Below are 20,754 nucleotides of genomic sequence, written 5' to 3' on the forward strand. Positions count from 1 at the left end.
ATTGTATTTTCACCAAGATGCTTTGCTCCACCAAAAGTGAAGTATGATGAAGTCATGAGCCCAAGAAAACCTCGCCACCTGTTTACAGACAACCTGTGCAGATTAGCAATCCAATTACTACTGCAGGTTAGACCTCCTTTGTGAGCCTGCAGCCATGGAAATGCACAGGAAGCACGAGAACAACAAAGAGGGGACAGAGCAAGCACTGACCAACAAAGTTATGTTCTGTGTTGCACATCTGAAAGAGAATGGGATCCAGTTCCAACTCAGTTTCAGCATGGCATCCCCACCATATTTCAGACTTTTTCACTTGTCTATTCAGAATAGTCAGAACAAAGTTTGGATTTCTCTGGAAGGGCAGAATTGAGGTTCCTTTGGAAACACAGAGCAGGGAGACAGGGAAGAATCACAGAATGGGTAACGTTGGAAGGGACTACTGGAGATTAACCAGCCCAACCTGCCCATTCAAGCAGGGTCTCCCCGAGCACATTACTCAGGAGTGTGTGCAGGATGAGAAAGGATCTCTGCAAGTGCCTAAAAAACATGGCTACTTCCCATATCCTGGGAATGGCACCACACTTCTAATGACTGCCTGTCTTGGGGTGACAAGACCAAGATACTGCCCTTAGTGCACTGTAATGCTCATACCTACAACATAAAGAAATACCAATGCTAGTTTTACTAAGTAAAACTTATAGTAAAAATATTCCTCTCTGTGGCCTTTTGTTTCTGACACAATTACTACCAAATGTTAAATGCCTTCTGAAAGGTGTTTCTTTCCACTCTATCTTCCAGATAGATCTCTAAAGATGAAAACATACAGGTTGCTACTTGTTAAATCCAGACAGGTAGCATGGAGCTCCAATCCTATATCCTCCACAAAACACCTTTACAACTCCTTAGTGCAGTGTATCTGTATTACATAATAGATTATTTTTTCCAGCATTGGCCATAAAGGCGGATTTAAAATCAAACTCATTTTAAAACAGGACCCTTCATTAGAATTCAAAGGGGAGGAGACAAAAGAAGAAAAAAGTGAAGAAACAAGGGTGGCATGCTAGCATTCTATACCATGCACTTAACCAAGCTGCTTCAGGAGCTAGTTTAAGCCATGAATCACTAAAAATAAGTGTATTATGAACTTAGACTGCTAGAGGAAAAATCACTACGTTTAGGAATTTTTTTTTTTTAATATGAGGCTATTTCCACGGAACATGTCATTTTACTGTCTTAGGAGGCAAACACCTACTGCACTAATAGTCTATTATCATTGCAACTCAAAGCTACATCTTTATATGCCAGTGGCAAGTTAAAAAAAAGCCTCAGGGAGGAAATCACCAAATCATTAAAATCAAATATGCTTTGAAGAATATTTGGGGTCTGCATTCAGGGGTGGGGAAAGATGTGCCTTTAATTATTTTGTAATTAAATTAACTGTGAGTTTTAAACTTCAGAGCATTAGAGACTGCTTTGATGTTTCACTTCACATATTAACCTTTTAGCACAATATAAACAGTCATGTTCCCCCATCCTGAGATAAGCTTCCCACCATGTGAACACATTCACATGAATTCAAAAGCAGCTGTCAGTGTAGACAAACCCACAAACTCTAGCCATAAAACAAAGCCTGTGATATAACTCTATTAATCACTCTTGCCTATGACTGGACAAACACAGAAGATCTTTAGAAAGATATTTCTAAATATCTAACTTCTGTTCTACTGGAATAACCTGTAAGTCATTTAAATCCTTCAAGATCTGTATTGAGGCACATCTTCCTCAGTCACAGGAACACGTGGAAAAACAGAACAACAGTCTGGATATTGGAATCCCCAACTGCTATGACCATCAAAGCAGAGATGTCCATTCTAAGAGCACCTAAAACTCTCCTTGCAAGTGGGATGACCCCTTCCAGGGGAGCACAGTAAGAGAAAAAAATTCATTCTTCCATAGGATTTAGCTCAGCAGGTGTAAGACTCCTCCCAAAAGCTCCCATGCCCACTGCTGCCAGTGGGGGACAGCAAAACAGCAACTGGAAAACCAAGGACACCCAACGGGAGTGAGCCAAACCAAGGGGGCGCTGCCAATAACTTTGCCAACTGAAAACACCCTTCACAAGTTCATCTCAGGCACAGGTGCACACAAAGCAGCTTTCTGGTGACAGAACACAGAATTCAACTCCCAGGAACCTCACTATGACTTGGTGATCATTAAGAAGTCAAACAAATTTGCATTACACAGCCTGCCATGTTTCAAACCAACTTATTTGATCTTCTGATAGCTGAACATTTCTTTAGAGTTTTAGAGACAGTTCCATTCTTATTCAGAATTTGAGAAAGGTATATATCAGGAATTACCTCTGTATTTTACAACAAACCTCCTATCATTGTATTAAGGCAATCACAAATGCCCTGTGGTTCAGCAAACCAAAGGAGAAACCCTGGTAAAACATGCCCTGCTAGCATCAGTGATGCTTTGTAAATCAGAGCCACTCTGATTTATAAACCATCACTGCTTCTCCACCTTGCCTAAATACTTGGCATTTATTTGGGACAATGTTGCACAGGCTGTGATCAGGTCTAAGGTACAAGAACTGTCTACACTGTGAAGGGCAGACAGTGGCTGGCTAATTGGCACCCAGCCTAATCCAGAATATAAAAACCTCACCACACTAAGCACAGGAACTGTCTGCTTCATTTTACACAACAACAATTCTGACCAGAGCAACAAAAAGCCAGAAACCCACAATCTTCTTAATGAAGTCCTGTTGCTCACAGGTCTGAGTTAGCAATAAGAACATTCTCCCAATTATTATACTCTTTGACAATACAGTCCTACTGAATATACACTTAAGAAAAAAGTTGTAATTTACAGCACAGAATTAAAAGTTTTATAGAAGACATTTTCTTTAACATACTTTAATTAAAACATGGTGGTTTTAGTTAAGCTGAATTTTATTTTTCTAACATTTTTAAAGCAGTAAAAATACCTCCTAGGCAAGCAAGGGATCAACAAAAGTTCAGAGTAATAGATCATATGGTCAGCTGAACACTAATACCATTTTTCAATTTCTGTGAAAACAAACTTGCTCCCATGAAGCCCGAATCAGACCCCAAAGCAATACTATGCAGTTAATATAGAGACTGTTTAGAGAAAGTATTTAGATTTATCAGCAATTCTTGTTATAATTGTTATAAGCAACAGCAGTGTGAGTCAGTCTCAGGCTTAAAAGGTGAAGGGAAAGTAATTAGCACCCAAAGAATAAAACAAGCTCTTGCTTGGCTAAGACCTTGAAGAAAAAATAAGGGGGAGCAGGGGGAGTGTAGGAAATTGTTCAGGAGCAATTTTTGACATAGTCATAGAGCTCAAAGAAAGGGAACTAGTCATATAAATTAATTCAACTTTATATTCAATGAGAACAGAAAAATGAAATTTAGAATAATGTGATTATCTGATTCAGAGGTTTATCTGACTGATGTCCAGAAGCTTTGCTGTCTCCTCTGACATTCGTATGCATGTGCTGTAGTAGTCTCTTACCACTAAAGTGACCAAAAGGTAATTAAAAGTAATTCAGTATTTTAAGAGTCACTTCTAAAATAACTAAAATATATTACCTAACTAATAAACTAAATTGTATTATCAAATACAACAAAAGAGATTTCAGTCTTTGACCTCTACAATAGCCCCACTCCATAAGACTATCTTAACCTGCTACTGTGAAAACATTTACTTAGATCCTGAGATCCCCTTACTCTAAATAATTTAGCTCCCTAAAAGCAGCTAAATTATTTTCATTATAGAAAGAATTGATTAAGGCTCCTGGCATTAGTTAACAACCTGTATCCTATATTCTTGGAAGGTGAAAAGGGCATTTCATAAATTCAACAAGTAAAGCGCCCCTTAATGTCCAGCTAAATATTCCCAATTCATCTTAAACTGACCTGCTAACTTATGCAAAAACTGCAAACTCTCCCTAATAATAGATTTTACACCAAAATTAACCCAAAGATTTGGATAAATTTCTAAATACAGAAAGTCACACTTTAGAATTACAAATTTATGTAGACAGTACAGTAGAAAAGTAACACTGTGCTAAGTTAAGCTCCATGAAAGCTGTGACTATGATGACCAGAATATTTCTTTAATGAAAGATCAAGTTCCCCTTAATAAAGCAGATTTCTCTTGCATAGATTACATGGGAGTCTGGTTACTGCTTGCATCAGATTGCCTGCGCCACTAATGTTCCCCTGACTCTGCTGTTCTTACCCTGCCAGCACTTGTATGTGGGTACCTAATGGAGCAACTGCCTCAAGCATGAATTTGTCCTTTAGCTGTGTATTTTTCCCCAGGACATAAGACATTGATCCTACGTGCAGAAATTTCAACAGGTAATTTTTCAGCCTGCACTTACAGCAGGGTAGATAGAATACTTTCTCTTCCTTCTTTGCAACAGAGCTCCTAAAAGACAACAGTAACAAATCAACTCCCCATCTCAAACAACATCCCCTCTCTTTTACCATGCCTCACATGTATGCAGGATAATTTACTCCAGTTTGCTCTCAGCAGTTGATAAGTGTTCATACTATCCTTCAAGAGATGGAGCAAGACTTGTACACAAAGATTCCTTCCTTCTCCTCGTCCTTTACTGTCAGATATAAAAGTTACACCTATTTCTAGCTTTCAGCTGCCAAGTCCATGCCACATGGAGAGTTAGGGATTTATTTTAGCAGTTTTCAGGAGCATCCCCTTATGGCAGCATTTACCCCTGGCTCTATCACAGCCATCACATGGGTCTAATCAAATGCATCAAAGTACTCCTGGTGATGGAAATGGGGAGCCTGTATGTATGACAGGATTAAAATGAACTTTCCTCCTGCTCATATTTCTGTTCCTTGGTTTTCAACACTTAGGCTCAACAATCTAGCCTGACAGATCCAGAAGCACTTCTGCAGAAACCCTTGCTGTCCACTGCTTTTCAAAGTTAAACACATGCATGGTACCAAAAATGGGGCTGAGCATTCTTTAAGTCACCAGTCTGGAAGGCTGGGGGATCAGTTCCTGCAGCTGGCTACAGCGTGTACCTGCTGTGCATTTTAGGCACAGCCTGGGTCACTTGCCACACATCAACTTTTCTACTACTTGCAAGCTAATCAGAGACACAAAAAAACGGGGTTGGGGTTTTTTTACACATTTTATCATAAATGGTAATATAAGATACCTGTCTATGCCTACATTACATAACTTTTCCACACATCAATAATGTAATAAAAAATTGTAATACAGTAGTTCAGATTGCATCTGTTTTAAAAATTTGCACTGACTCTTATGCTAATCTCAATAATACTGACTCTTGAACTTGCTCATTTAAAACATGAGGAGAAACAATGCAGACCAATTCTCCCATTATGCAATACATAACCACCAAATTCTTAATCTTTCAGGCAGTGCCAAAGAATATGCACACAATCACAAAGGGTCGTGCTGAAATCCCTAATGCAGTTGATGGAGTTTATATGGCTTTACCAGGTGCTTCTCATATGAACTATGAGAATATTTTACAATTAGATGAGCAGATCTGAACAAAAAGACTTCCACAATCTCAGCTTATGTATCTAAGTGAACACACCAAATCAAGTTCCCTTTGGACTGAACAGCAAGACAAGCAGGCTTTGATCTTAAGGCATCAAATTCTTCAGAAGAGAGGAACCCTCTAAGAGAAAAATAATGCTCTACATGAAACACCTGAACTCAACTCTTTCCAGTTTACAGGCTAGGATGTCCTAGGCACACCCGTACATAAGAAGTCACTGAGAGGAAGTCCTCTACAACAGAGGTTATTAGCCATCAATAAAGGTGTTAGACTACTTGCAAAGCATTAACAAATTTGTTCTATTACAAATTTTACTTCAAGGGGGACAAGTCAAAACGTGGGATTCCTGCTTCAGCAGAAATAAAATTAAATATTTGGCAAGCTATCCTGTTCAGTCAGAGGAGAACTTGATATTCAGTTTTTATTATTACAAATCAGGCTTTAGAGAGACTGTATTGATTGTGTATTGCAAACACAAGACACAAGGACTGTGCACTATGAGGAAAACTATAGCATGGTTGGACTGTGCATCCATGCACTTGACCACACCTTGGATCAGAGAGGAGACAGACCACAATACAAGCAGTTCTAATTATGGACAACAGGAATATTTATAACAGATTAGAGACAACTGCCTTTGTAATTTGCCCCTAGTATATTATTTTATGTAATTTATAAAAGAAACACACTTGCAAACAGCATTTTCCACAATTACTGAGTGGGTAAAGAGTGAGACAGAGAAGCTGGCAGCCTGCACACCAACTACTCCTACATACCCAAGGTCAAGGCTTGATACATCCTCAGAGGCAATGAACCACTGCTGCCTTTACTATTATTTTCAGCACAGCAGAGACTCCTCTGCGTACAGGAACACAAATTCCTCTCCAGCACACGCACAGATGAGTAACTAGAAAGCATTCTTAATTGCTACATAAATCACATGTGGCTACTTAGCATAGCCAAACACACGTCTGCATAGGAAGCACTCTCCTCAAAACTGTCTGCAGTACTTCACCAACCTCAGAGAACAGCAAGCACCCAACAGGAAAGCGGCAATTACTCAGCCCAAGTCAATTCATTCCTGTCTACAGAAACGTGCAGGCTTGGACACAGGCACCTGAACCCACACAAAAGCCTGACAATGCAGCAGTCAGGTAGGTGCTGCACTGAAACTAGGGGCATCACAGCATGCTGGGCTAGCTTCAGTCCCATCAGGGCACACCTCTACCATCTGTGGGACTGCTGGTTTTAAGACCTTTCCTGAATGTTGGTCTCCAAAGGCACAAATCCATATGTGTGTGTGGCAGATTTATACACATAAATCTGAATATTTTGTGTGTGCATACATATATATAACTAACATCTATTTTTTTTTTTAATGTGAGCATGCATCTGTAAGAGCCCTACTACTTCTCTACTACTTCTACCTAAGAATGAAGTGCAGGATATACTGAACAGCCTGGCCCAATGTGTTGCCTGCACACTGGCCTTATCTGCCTATCCATGAGGAGAGCTGAACAAGAGACCTGTCACTCCCATGTCTCTCTTCATGAAACTCACATTGCTTGTCTGGACTCACTAGTAGAGTGTCACAGGCAAAATGCTGCATTACATACCGAGCACTGAATCCAAAACTCTCTGTTAATCAGTTTATTTAGAATCACAGAATATTGACCCTACATAGGACACCCCAAGAATCACACCACGTGCCTGAGAGCATTGTCCAAATGTTTCTTGAACTCTGTCAGGCTGGTGCTGTGTGCTGGGGAGCCTGTTCCTGGGCCTGATCACCCTCTGGGTGAAGAACCTTTTACTGATACATAGCCTGAGCCTCCCCCTGACACACTTTCAGGCCATACCCTCGAGTTCTGTCACTGGTTACAAGAGTGGAGAGAGATCAGTACCTGCCCCTCCACTTCCCCTCACAAGAAAGTTGCAAAGGCAATAAAAGCTCTCCCCTTAGTCTCCTGTTCTCCAGGCTGAACAGGCCAAATGACCTCAGGCACTCCTCATACAGCTTCCCCTCAAGACCCTTCAACACCTTCATTGCCCCCCTTTGGACACTCCCCAATAGCTTAACATCTTCCTTACACTGTGTCCATTCCTCACAGTTTTGGGCAATATCTTCCTTACATTGCCCAAGACCACACATGGCACTCAAGGTGAGGCTGCCCCAGGGCAGAGCAGAGCGGGACAATCCCCTCCCTTGCCCAGTTGGTGATGCTGTGCCAGATGCATCCCAGGACACTCTTGGCCCTCCTGGCTGCCAGGGCACTGCTGACCCAGATTCAACTTGCCACTGACCAGGACCCCCAGGTCCCTTTCTGCAGCGCTGCCCTCCAGCCTCTCATTCCCCAGTCTGTCCATACATCCAGGGTTGCCCCATCCCAGGGGCAGAATATGTCACTTGCCCTTGTTAAACTTCATCCAGTTGGTGATTGCCCATCTCTCTAATTTATCAATGTCTCTCTGCCTTTGAGGGACTCAACAGCCCCTCTCAATTTAGTGTCATTAGCAAATTTATTTCATATTCCTTCTAGTCCTGCATCCAAGTCATTAATGAAGACGTGGACAAGCTCTGGGCTGAGGATGGAGCCCTGCAGAACTCCATGAGAGGCCAGCTGACAGTCTGTGATGATTCACTTTGACCCTTTGTGCCCAACCCATGAGCCAGCAGTGTTTGCAACTGTTAATTCAGCACTGGTGCCACTGACTGAAGAGACAAACTTCTGAAGAGACTACAGAAGAGACAAACTTTTGTATCATCAGTTTCTACTTCAGTTTTTCTTCATAATTTTGCTATTGCTGTAGCTAGATGTAAATCAGCGGGATCCTCTTCCAAAATGGTCATTCTGATATTATTCTTACACACTGATCTGCAGCTGAAATAACAGATAATGAAAAGGAGGTATCAAATTTTCTCATTAAGTAACTTTTTATTGGGGTTTTTTCCATCTCTTCAATGTATTAAAATGACCTTGAGCTCTGCTGCTCTGCAGAGCACTTTCCTGGATTCACCAGACTCTTCAGTTAAAAGAAAACTCCTTGTTGCCTGCATGTCTGTTCACATGTGTCTGAAGAAGCCTAAGTCTAAACATTTTGGACCATAAAGTTATAGGTGCCCAATACTTTCTGACTTCAGCAAAACTCCACAACTCTGCCCTTCTGCTTTGCACCTAAACCTTCACAATTATCCCAACTCAATTACATCACTGAGTTCACAAAATACCCACATAACTAAATGCTCTTCATCTAACTAATGTAAAGCCTAGCTACTATACCCTAAGACTCTGATAAGGGAATCAAAGCCTTTTTTTCTCCAACAAAAGGAAAAATAAATAATCAGTGTTTCTCTGGTGGTATTTAAATAAATGTCAATAAAAAAGTTAACAATGTTTGTGCTCCCGAAGTTTATAGATAAGTAACTGCCTGAGATGCACTTAATATAGTATTAATACAATAGACTTAAGAAAACAGTGGAAAGGTTAAGAGTTACTCATCTAGTCTGAATACTACCTGCTGTTGGTGCTGCACTTGTGACCCTTAAATTGCTGAATCTAACAGCACCCATCATGTTTTAGTGACTTGAACTCTGACTAGGACAGTATGTTAATCCACCTCTCCTAAATCTGTTTCTAAAATTATTGTATGTGCTAGGAGTTACTATTTCATATAGTTAAGTCCTCAAAATTTAAACCGATGATTTCAAGAACCAACTGTGGTGATAAACCAGTGTATGGCAATCAGCATCCTCTGCACAGAGCATAAACCTCATCTCACTTCCAGAGGCTGTCAGACACCAGCAGGGGACTCAGAGTTCACCACAAAATGGCCATCAAGCCCCTCCAAGTTACTGACACACCACATCAAATCCTCTGAGAGAAGAGTGAGGCAAAAACACACAATAAGGACTGCTAGTTTATCATCACAGTGATGTGGGCTTAAAATAGACACAATCCCTACCCTACTCATTCCTTCAGCCCTTAACTTTCAAGTATTTCTGTTGCGACAATGTTTATCCCATAATATTCGCTGACTGCCAAATGAATTAAAAAAAAAAAAAAGAACAAAATGTTACTGGATATTTTTAGTTGCCTTTTTTAAAACAAGTTTCACGACTACATGTCAAACACAAACTTAAACTTTTTGGCTCCAAAGCGAGCCTATAATTAGAAACCTCATTTTTTCTGGTAGTCAGGAGAGCCATTTTCCCTAGGGAATGTTACTAAAAGGAAACCCAGGAAGAGTCGCAACGGCCAAACAATGTAAAACATTAATAATGGACACTGGTAACACAGAGATGTCCTAACCAGGCTTGAGCAGCCACAAATTGCATTTTACTACTAGAAACTTTTGTTCCCAACTCAAATGGGTTTTTTTAATGATCTCTCTTCCTCTCAATTACATGCCTCAACTTAGTGAGCAAATTCACGTGGAAGAAACCTAAAAAAAGGTATCTGTGCCCAGAAGTTTGTCCTACTTCCTCCCATTTTCACCAGCTCACCCACTAAAAAAAAAATAAAAATTGCTACATCTTTCCCTTCGAACCTTCTTCTCCAACAGTGAAATGAGAGCTAGCTGATTACCTTGTCAGGACTAGCTAGGGATGAGACTGTCACCCTCTGCCTTTTGCTCTTGCCCTTTACACCTCCTCTGCTCTTACCTATCTGCTTTCCATTTCCAGCTTTTCTATTAATTTCCTTTCCCACCACCATTACCACAGCTGCAAATCCCACTGACGTGCAGAACAGACAGCCACAAAGCCAATGTCATGGCAGAGTGCACTGGGTGAGGGTGCAGGGGAAGGAACTTAGCGGGTCTGGAAGCCGTGAAGACCAAGACCAGTAAGGGGAAGAGAGAGGGAGAAATCAGACCCCAGAGAGGGAAGGACCAGTGTTGACAGGGAGGCAACGGGGACATTCTTGGGTGCAGAAGGAACACATGCATTTTTGGAAGCTGCCAACAGAAGAGATTGCATTTTTCTTGCAAAAACTTCTACAGAGCCCTGTATGAAATGGTAGAAAAACAGAGCACACAGGAGCATTTTGGGTTTTTACTCCAAAGAACAAAGCAGCATCCAAGTGTCAAACTTCCTATATCCAAGCCATTTTGCATGAGACATCAACCAGAAGTCTCTCGTATTTTGTGTGCACAGTATTCACAACTCAGATGCTGAACAGGACCTGCAGGAATGGCCCTCTTTTAGCTGGGATCCATGACCTTCATAGCACTGCCAGCTTCCCAAAGCAAGGTTTCCCAAAGTACAGTGATGTCCTGTCTCACAGATTCCTCACACAGAAGGGCAGAGAGAGAGCTTGACTACAGCCTCTTCTCATGTTTCAAACCCTTACAGTTACAGTGGAAGGGACCCTCAAACATAGAGCAGGCAGAACCAAGTACAGGGATGTCCTCAGGTTTTTGCAGTCATCCAGACAGAAAACGTGAGCTCAGCATGGCTTGGAACTAGCCACCTCCAGTGCTTGAAAGGCATTGGTCCACTGAGACCCCTGGGAAAGGAAACAATTGCAAGGATTTCCATCAACCCTGCTCAAAGTGGGATAATTCAGGGAACTGGCATGTGGAAGGAAAGTGCAGAAAACATACACAGGAAGATGCACATCCCTCCAGCATATGGTGGGGCTTGCAGCAGCAGGCATGACTGGTTTCAATTTTCCTGAAGGATGGGGGTGGGTGGGAGGAAACAGGGAGAGAAAGGGGTCAGTTTTCAAAAGTTTGCCAAACATCTTATTTTGGTATTTTCTCTACAGGGAATGGACCATTTCCAAAGGCTTGATCATACAGAAGCACTGGTCTGATCTTGCAAAAGCCTACATACATGGATAACTTTACCTCACCTGAGTAGTCAGACTGGCAGGACAAAAACATTTACAGTTCTGCCTTTTTCATTTATTAAATGATGACTCACTGCAAACATGAAACAGGACCACACTGAGTTCAATCTAGTCTCTGACACTCAAATTTTACAAGAGACACAGCTGATAAGAAACCTTAAATAAAGCTAAACTTTCAGGAGCAATAAGACAGCAAAAGGCAACCTGCATTTTTATTTCCACTGCCCTCAGCCTGAACCCTAGAACACCATACTGCCTATTATCTACTGCAAAGGTTTTATGCTGCAATTTTCTTTTAGAAGTGGTATAGAAATGGGAAGAGTTGCCTAAATCTTTAATCACTCTACAGATCCTAAGCAAAGACCAAAGGTACTATCACAGTTTTTACACCAGAACTGCAGTCAATTCATTAATCCTGTCTCATTAGCAGAATTTCATGTATTTAAGCCCATCCTTGCCCAATTACATGAAGACAAAAACTCACTACTTATGCAAGTGAATTTTGTTTTCTCTTTCTTCTCTTTGGAAATCCATACATAACAAGGCTAAACACTAGTACTGAGTTTTTCTCAGTTTTTCTGCAGGCACAGCTGCAAACCAAATGCTCTAAACCATTTTTTCCCTGCAAGAAAGGGGGCAGAGGGAGCTAAGACAGAAGGATAAATGTAACTGCCAGCACTTACAGGTCTTCTGCAAGAAGAGAAACACACACTGGAGAACTTAATATCTGTGTAGTTGGGAAAGACACAGAAACAATAACTATCAGCTCCACTCTTTTCTCTTTGCTCAAGGGGACATATTATGCATTTTTTAACTAAACCTCAAATACAAACCAAAAGTAACATCCTCATCCCTACAAAGAGGCTTATTATGACTGTTATTGCTGGAAGGGGAAACTCTTACTGGCCACATGACTGTTGAAATCTGCATTCAGCATTGTTTGGAGGGGGTTTCTTTCTTCTCTCTATAAATCATCAGCTGAGAGCAACTGGTAGTAACTTTATGACTAGAAATACTAGCTGAGTATTTCTGATGCTGCAGAGTCAGCAATACAAATGAATTTGTTCCAGCCTAGTAAATACATAGTTAAATATGTACCCTGCAACACCCACTGCAGTATTCTTTTGGAAAGCAATACTAGAGCAGAATAAAAAATTTAAGTTATGGGGAGGGGTTTTTTTGGGTTTTTTTTCCAGTCCCTCTTGCTAGGAATTATGCATTTGCACAACTTACTACTTATACAGCTAATATTTAGAAACACAACTCATACAATAGCATTAGAATGATGTGTATATTTTTAGGATCTGAATTAAGACATGGACCCTCTCCCATGTCATGATACAGTAACTACACTGAGGCAGACAGCAGATAAGTATTTATTCCCACAGTACTGTCACACCAGGATCCTCCCCTCTAACCCTCTAAGGGCCAGGTGGCAGCCAGTGCTGGCCAAATAGGTTACCAGATGAAGTTCAGGGACACTCCACAGTACTCAGCAGCTTCCAGAGAACACCTGAGGTTAGTGGAAGGCTGAAACTCAAAATGCATGAGACAAAAACAAACACTGAGGAGAGTGTCAAGAGAAGTACCCTGGAGAGTATCCAAGTGCCCAAGCTCAGGTGTAGAAAGAGGGTGTGCCCAGGCTCCCTGCCAGACTTTGCAAAGGAAATTGAAGTTCAAGAGAGCTCTTGCACTTCCTCAAACGGGAGCAGGAGTTTCCTAAGGGGCAGCTGGAGGGTTTCAGTTTAAGCAAATCACAACCTCAGAGAAACAGAAACCGATTGGCTTTCTGCAGCAGAATGCAGCCTACAGGAATGGCTGTGGGCAACAAATGATGGTTTTTGACAACTGCCACAGGTGGACCAGAGGGCAGCTGACGTGTCCAGGCTTTCAAAAGCAAGTTTATAACCAGGTTCCCACAGCACCAGTAATACCAACACTGAAATGTAGTGGGGAAAACTACTAAGAGTTTGTAGAAAGAAACAGACGCTGAACAGAAAGAAGGCACTGATGCTGGTGGGAGCCGATGAAGAAGTAGCATAAACAAAACAGGCTCGCTAGCCTACCGTTTCCAAAGACACCAGCCATCTCTACAATGAGATCCTGTGCTTCAGAAAGAGAGAAATGAGGGGGGATAGACTGCTTAGCTAAAAAAGTGTGACGTGTACCCTGTAAGGTTTAATGACTGCTCTGGGTCGGACAGGTCCTCCACTGAATTTCAACGCTGCCCACACAAGGGGTTGGTTCGGAGTTTTGCTTTGTATTTAATTAGCTCTTCACCTCAAAGCCCCACTTGCCTGAGCCTGAATGCTTAAACCAAGCCACTTAAACACTTCAGAGGGCCTTTCGCTGCCAACAAACCAGCTGAAGAGGCTGTCATTCACGTCGGAACGGGCTCCGAAAGAGCGAGGAGGCAGAGGCGGCAGCGGGGCCGACAGCGCGGTCACTCACCGCACAGACGGGGATTTCTGCTCACATCCCCGCCCGCAGGCAGTGGGGGTCCCTCAGCCCGGCTGCCGAGAGGGGCACGCCGGCAGGCCCCTCCAGCGACCCCCGGTGGCACGGGAGCCCCGCTGGAAGCCCGCCGAGGGAAGCCCTTCCCGGCCGCCTCCTCCCCGCTCCGTCCCGCCGCCCGGGCGGCTCCGCGGGTCCTTCCCCGTGGGGGAGGGGGCGGCGGACACGTGGAGGCCGAGCCGGCGGAGCCCAGCCCGAGGCAGCCCGGCCGGCGGGAGCCCGGCCGGCGGGAGCCCAGCCCGAGGCAGCCCGGCCGGCGGGAGCCCGGCCCGAGGCAGCCCGGCCGGCGGGAGCCCGGCCCGAGGCAGCCCGGCCGGCGGGAGCCCGGCCCGAGGCAGCCCGGCCGGCGGGAGCCCGGCCCGAGGCAGCCCGGCCGGAGGGAGCCCGGCCGGCGGGAGCCCGGCCCGAGGCAGCCCGGCCGGAGGGAGCCCGGCCGGCGGGAGCCTAGCCCGAGGCAGCCCGGCCGGCGGGAGCCCGGCCCGAGGCAGCCCGGCCGGCAGCAGCTGCCCCGCGCGGCGCAGCCTCCCCTCCTGCCCGGCGCACGGCACTCACTTGTGGGGCGGCGCGGCTCTTGCCCGGCGGCCTCCTGAAGAAGGAGGTGCGCGCGGTGAAGAAGAACTCCTCCGACTCTTCCTCCTCCAGGCTGCTGTACCCGCTGCTCATGCTGCTGGTCCAGGTCATCGGCGGCGGCGGGGGCTGCTGGTGCTGCTGGGGCCGGGCGGCGGAGAGCGCCGTCCCGGCCGCCGCATGGGGCCCCGCCGCTGCCGCTCCGCGCCCAGCCCGCGGGGTCCGGGGAGGAGGAGGAGGAGCCGCGGCTCCGGCGGCCCCGCTCCCTTCCTGCCGCGCGAGTTCCCGGGCAGCGGCGCCCCCGCCCGCCCGGGCAGCAGGTGAGGGCTGCGGGCGGCTCCTTCCTGGCCCCACGCCCCGCCGCGTCCTGACCCCCTCCCCGGCTTGGGCCGGCGCCTCCGCACCTCCATGCTCATTACAGCAGCGAGGCAGCTGAGAGGGGCCTTGCTGAAGTGAGAAGTTCCCAAATCTTTCCCTAATAATTACTCAGTTTCACTCTTCTATGCACCGTAAGCATAGTCATGTAAAAAACTACTGACGGCAAAGTACTGGGGGGAGCTTTTTCCCTACAGTTCTTCCAGCGATCCATGAATTCCGGCTGAGCAGTCACAGCCTCCAGCTCCGCAGCCGCCGCCGTGCCCGGCCGGGGCCGCCCCGCGCACCATCAGCAGCACACGGACTATTAAGTCAATGGAATTCATCGCCCCAGGATGTAACGAAGAGGGAGGCTTGTGAAGACTCACCAGGGATTAGATATGTGCGCAGATAGCAAGAATATCCAGATCTACAACTGAAAAACATATTTAAAGCACGAAAGTCCTGATAAGACGCAGGGGAAACATCAGACTCATCACTACTGGGGCAAATGACAGACAATGCCTGAAGGCCAGATCACTCCATAATTACCTGCCGGAGAGTCTCATGTCTGCCCTTAATTTATCTAGGGCTGGTCACTGTCACCGACAGGATACCGGGTTTAAGGTACGGCTTCCTAAAGCTGTGCAGCTGCCCGTAAGAGCAGATTTGCCTTTCCTGCACGCCCTTAGCCCGGTGTTCCTGCTGTGCCCTGTGCCACAGCGCTGGTCCCATGGGGGGAAGTGAGTCACTTCAGCCACTTGCTGCCGGAGCAAACCCTGAGACATGGGGGTCAGCAAGGCGATACCTTTCTGCAACAGCACAGCCTCAGATTAAACTTATTTGATGTTGCACGTTGACACATCAGTTCCCGTGGTCTCAGTACTCAGATACAGATGTAATCTGGGACACCATTAGCTAACATCTCCTTTCCCGCTTCCTGCTCCCCATTTCGTTGATCCCTCACACACTCCTCATTTGCTGTGTGTGGCTGCTCCTATCCCAAGGAAAATGGGTCTGTTTCTGCCAGTAAGTGCTCCTCCTGGACCAGGTATGCCTTATATATTGGTAAAGTCACCTCAAAACTGGCAAAACCACTCACACTGAGAGCCAAAACTGGTCAGTCAGTTGGGAGGTGTTAAATCCTTACTTTTCTGTAAACTCTGATTCTTCCAGATTTTCATATGGAGTTTGGCATCTGGCAGATAAGAAGGTATCATAGCTTTTAAAACCAAATAATTGAGTCTAACAGCATAGATGTAGATGTGTCAGCTCTTGAGCCTACTTGTTGGCACTGTAAAGCCCTGTGGTATGCAAGATAGCTTTAAGTTGAATGCCAAGTTACTTGAATGCGACTAAAATGTATTAAAATTCTCACTGTAGACAAACAATGTTTGTGTTACCTGGCTTGCTGAGCCCAGCCCCATGCCAAGAGGAAGTCACACCAGAGATCTGCTGGGCATGCCTCTCTGAACCTGTCCAAGACCCAGCAACTCCAGTTTACAAAACTTTTGGGGAAAACACCCATGTCTATGATCACAGTTAAGGTGAAGGATTATAAGTGGCTTAGGTGTGATTAAAAATGGCATTTTTATGGTATTTTTAAAGGTATTTTTTTAAAGGCATTTTTATGTATTATCTGCTGGCATACTTGATGGACTCACCAGGAACAAGGGGCGCTGTGTGTATAGCTTGTTTGCTTGGCTGCAGTCTCAAACCTGATAGTGTGTGGGTGGAACTTGAGGCTGGCAAAGAGGATCATTGAGACAATAAGCTGCTGCAACAGAGCTCAAGTTCATCTGTGCAAGATCAGTTGCAAGTCCTGGGCTCAAGTTTATATATTCCTAGCAGCAAGGCATGGCATTCACCTCATCTGTAAAGCATCGTTTATACTGGTAGCACCAAATTCACATTATCATTTTCTCTAGCTGCAACAAAAAACACTGAAGAAAACATGTCTAAGTTTTCTGTGATATATCTTCCAGTATGAGTTCAATCCTCCACTGTAGCTCAGTTTTTAAGACTACTAATTTTGACAAGAGATTTTAATTTTTTTTCAAACGTGGCACTGACCCAAACAATTCACATCAAGGTACCAACAGATGTCATGCCTTTCAGTGTTGATTTGTTCAGTGCTTGAAAGTAACATACCCAAAAAGAAGTATTTTTCAAGGGTGATATTACAGATCAATTGGTACCCTTGTGGATTTCACTGTCCCCTGGCTACTCTCTGCCCATATTTTTAAGGTTTCTATCCCCTGATGAGTACTCTTCCACATTCTCAAATTGACTTTTTAATCTTACCTAGGATTTTAATCTTACCTAAAATTGATTCAAGGCTCTTTGTTAGGTGCTGCACTGAAACATCTACACTACAACACTTGCACTACTTTTGGTTTATTCTGACAAGGCTCTTAAATAGTCAACAAAGAAAATGCAAACAGCACTTCATAATGAAAATTAAAATAGCCACGTGTCAGGATAGTAATAAGCTTTCTGAAAGCATACTTGTTCTTAGGGAGAATTATGGATTAATGATTTAGTAAAAAAATTAACTTAAAGGCCAAGGAATATGGCATAGGAATGGGATCTGAAACACAGAACATTATGAGGCTCTCCATCAGTCCTTCTGAGAAATAATGCCATCCCACAAGAAATTAAGCTGTCAATCAGTTATCATAGGATCATACAGGCAGTTGCAAGAAGAGAAGAGGGAGATGCTTTTGTGAGATGAATCATTATGTTCAAGTAGCAAGCAGTGCTACAAAGGCTCCCATGAAGAAAAAGAGAATGAACTTTTTTTAATTAAAGCTTGATGACTTAGATAGAATTTCATAGTATTTTTAGACTGTAGCCGGTTAAAAGTGGTGGCTCAAGTAACACAACCTAAAATAGCAATAGGCACTCTATTTCAAAGCAAGAATCTCATCAATAAAATATGAATAAAAAGCAATCACAGACAAAGATAACCTGTGTAACATGCACTGATTTGTTTTATAGGAGGAAAAACAATAATTTAAATGACTGTTCCTTTCTAGGATAAAATTCAGTTTTAAAGCACTTTGTGGTTTTGGAGAGTCAGCTGAGAGAAATGAAATATCAAGCATAGCTTCCAGAGAAGTGAAAGCTGACTTCCTAAATGGCAAAACAGCTGTGAATAGCTTTATGAATCGGGCAAGAATTAGGACTTTGAACTACCGTAACTGAAATAACCCTTAGAACCAGACATCAGTTTGCAGAGAGGTGGATTGCTTCACAATCCTGCAGCTTTATTGCTTTATTTGTATTAAAATATCACTTCATTGAAGTAATCAGAACACCTCAGGAAAGTATGGTTGAACAGGATTACACATGTTATTAGTTCAGTCAATTCATCTCCTGCTCTGAAGAATAACCAAGTACTTTACACCATCCCTAACAGTCCTTTAGCTAAACCAATCTTAAAACACAGTATGGTGCTGTACCACCTCCACTATAGGCCATCCTTTCCACTGTTTAAGTTATTTATTGAGTTAGAAAGCTTTTAGTAACATCTCATTTTGCATCCTTAACCCTGCCCATTTGTTTCTTAACAAAAGAAACAGAGGTAGAACAGTTCATTGCTGGCTTTTTAGAGAAAACTTTTGGAAAGTGAGGACTCTTTTTGTTCCTCCCATTCTTTGCTTCCCAGACTAAACAAAGGAACAACTGATAAAACATCCTATGGAGTTTACATTAACTCCATTACCAACTGCATGATGTTTACATGTTTCTGAAACATCCCCTCAGCCCTCTGACAGAGAAGCTGGGAGGACTCATTGAAATGGGAAAGCTGCAAAACATTGGCTTGGCCAGTAATTCTGCTTTAAGGCTCGGGACCAAGCTGGTCACTGCTGCACACAAGCCTTGGTCTTCTCTCCAGGCTTGTGCCAGACCACATCAAAAGGCATTGGGTCAAAGGAGCAGGAAAGGAAAAAGCAAGGTATGGCCTGGGTCGGAGGGTCCTGTGGCATTTAAGACTACATTTCTATTATAATTTAAAAAGTAATGTGGAGATCTCAAGACTAGAATTCCTCCTTTTCTATCTTGCCTTTTCAGTCTCCCTGGCTGAAATCGTGCAAGGGTGCTTGGACACTCTGGCAAGCAGGACCTGTGGTGGCCCCACAGCTGTGGGCAGCACCTGTGGGGTGGGAGCAGTGAAGGGAAGCAGGACATGAGCTGAGGGAAGGAAAGGTCATCACAAGGACTAAACTTCTTACACCCTCTAAGTGTGCTTTAGTATCCCTCCAGTTTCACCAGCGCTTTTCAGGAAGACTCTCATTAACAACCCTTGCAGTATTTTATTCTAGCTGCTATGAATTTGCCAGATGCCTCTAGCCCCTGGCTGTTTCAGGAACTCTTTTGGTCATTTCTGGGGTGCTGTGAGTCTCTCTCCCCTCTCATTTTCTGTCTTCATATGTCTTTGCAAACCCTGTTCCTGACCCCAGTAGTCTTATTGATGATTAGTCCCTATGGGACAGACTAAATCTTAGGATATGCTTAGGAGTGAAATCCAAAGAGGTTCCCACTAAAGAGCACATTGGATTTGGCTTCTGTGTAATACATTTAACTGGGAAATATAATTATTCCATTATGTTAGTTATTTAAATTATGCCCATATAACAAAAAACATGTCCTAAAAACAAGTTGCAGAGGAAGAAAGACAGCTTGTAACAGACTGTCCCTTTAAAATTGGAATAAATAATTAATCGTATGGGCTTAGTTTTTTCTACATTCCAGCTGAAAACAGTAGTAATTTCAAATGATCAAAGGAAAGCAATAAATTTGAAATACAACCAAAACTGACCATCTACTCAGGCCTGCAGTTTCCTTAAACCAGTAAACTTTCTATTTACTAATTTCTCCCATTTGTCTTGAATTAATGGCTCAGGTCTGTTTAGTACCACTGGCAGCAGTGACAATTATCCTTTGATTCATACCCCAGCAACTTTTAATTCAAACAAGGTCATTCCAGCCACACAGGCACATGAGTGCAGACTGAAAACGAAGCCAGGTAAACAGCCTCTCCCCATCCTGTGGTGAAGAAATGCCTTGGGGACAGGTACTTGTTATGGCAGTCCCAACCTCAGACAGCATTGTCAGCAATCCTCTTCTGGCTCTTCAAATTCTTGATTCTGCCCAAACCTTAAGCTCCTTTGGTGCAACTTTTCATCCAAAATCCTCAGAAAGAATGGGATATAGCTGGAAATGAAAAATAACCTGTGTAATCCCTTTCTTATATGTGTGCACATTGTCCCTCACCAGATCTCTGTTTTTCATCTACCATACTTGGACTGGTCAGGTGATAACAGAAATCAGAGTCAGTTCACCATTCCCATCCCAAGCTTTGTGCTCAGACCAGTCAGACCTACATTAGTTTGAAGGGGGAGAGAAAGTGAATGGAACAAGAAGATTTGTGCTTGTCTCCTTTCTTGTGATGCTACAAATATATGGCCACCTACCTAAATCCACAGTTTGACTGAAATCAATACAGCTATTCATAATTTCAAACATGCACATAGTTTGGAGGATTCTTTATCTTGTTGCTACCTAAAACTATAAAGATAAAATTGTACCTTTCTAACAGATTTGGAATTACCAACATCCTTGTGTTAGAGTCTGACAGCTTTCCACAATATTCTACACCTTTTTATCTCAAACAGATATGTCATCAATTCTGCTTAGCAAGATGACTCAGTGTTGGCCAGGACCAGGCTAAAAGTACACCCTTCCCCAAGGGACTATTTCTGCAGTTTGAAGACACTGACATGGAGTCCGGCCTCATCATGTGGTATCAGCACTCACCTTCCCACATCCTGCCCTGCCCCAAAACCCACTGGGACCAACTGAAAGACTCCC

At 43.7% G+C, this 20,754-nt stretch overlaps 1 protein-coding gene across 1 annotated transcript in view; it reads right to left on the reverse strand.

Annotated features, from left to right (window-relative positions):
• Window positions 1-14,669, reverse strand: part of RASSF3 (Ras association domain family member 3) — a 53,465-nt gene extending 38,796 nt beyond the window's left edge. The window contains exon 1 of the mRNA XM_063155135.1: window positions 14,509-14,669. Within this exon, the coding sequence (XP_063011205.1) occupies window positions 14,509-14,637 (129 nt within the window). The 5' untranslated portion in view covers window positions 14,638-14,669. The remainder of the gene's footprint in view (window positions 1-14,508) is intronic.
• Between the last annotated feature and the right edge of the window lie 6,085 nt (window positions 14,670-20,754).

This window comes from Melospiza melodia, chromosome 4 (assembly GCF_035770615.1).
Source record: "Melospiza melodia melodia isolate bMelMel2 chromosome 4, bMelMel2.pri, whole genome shotgun sequence".
NCBI lineage: Eukaryota > Metazoa > Chordata > Aves > Passeriformes > Passerellidae > Melospiza > Melospiza melodia.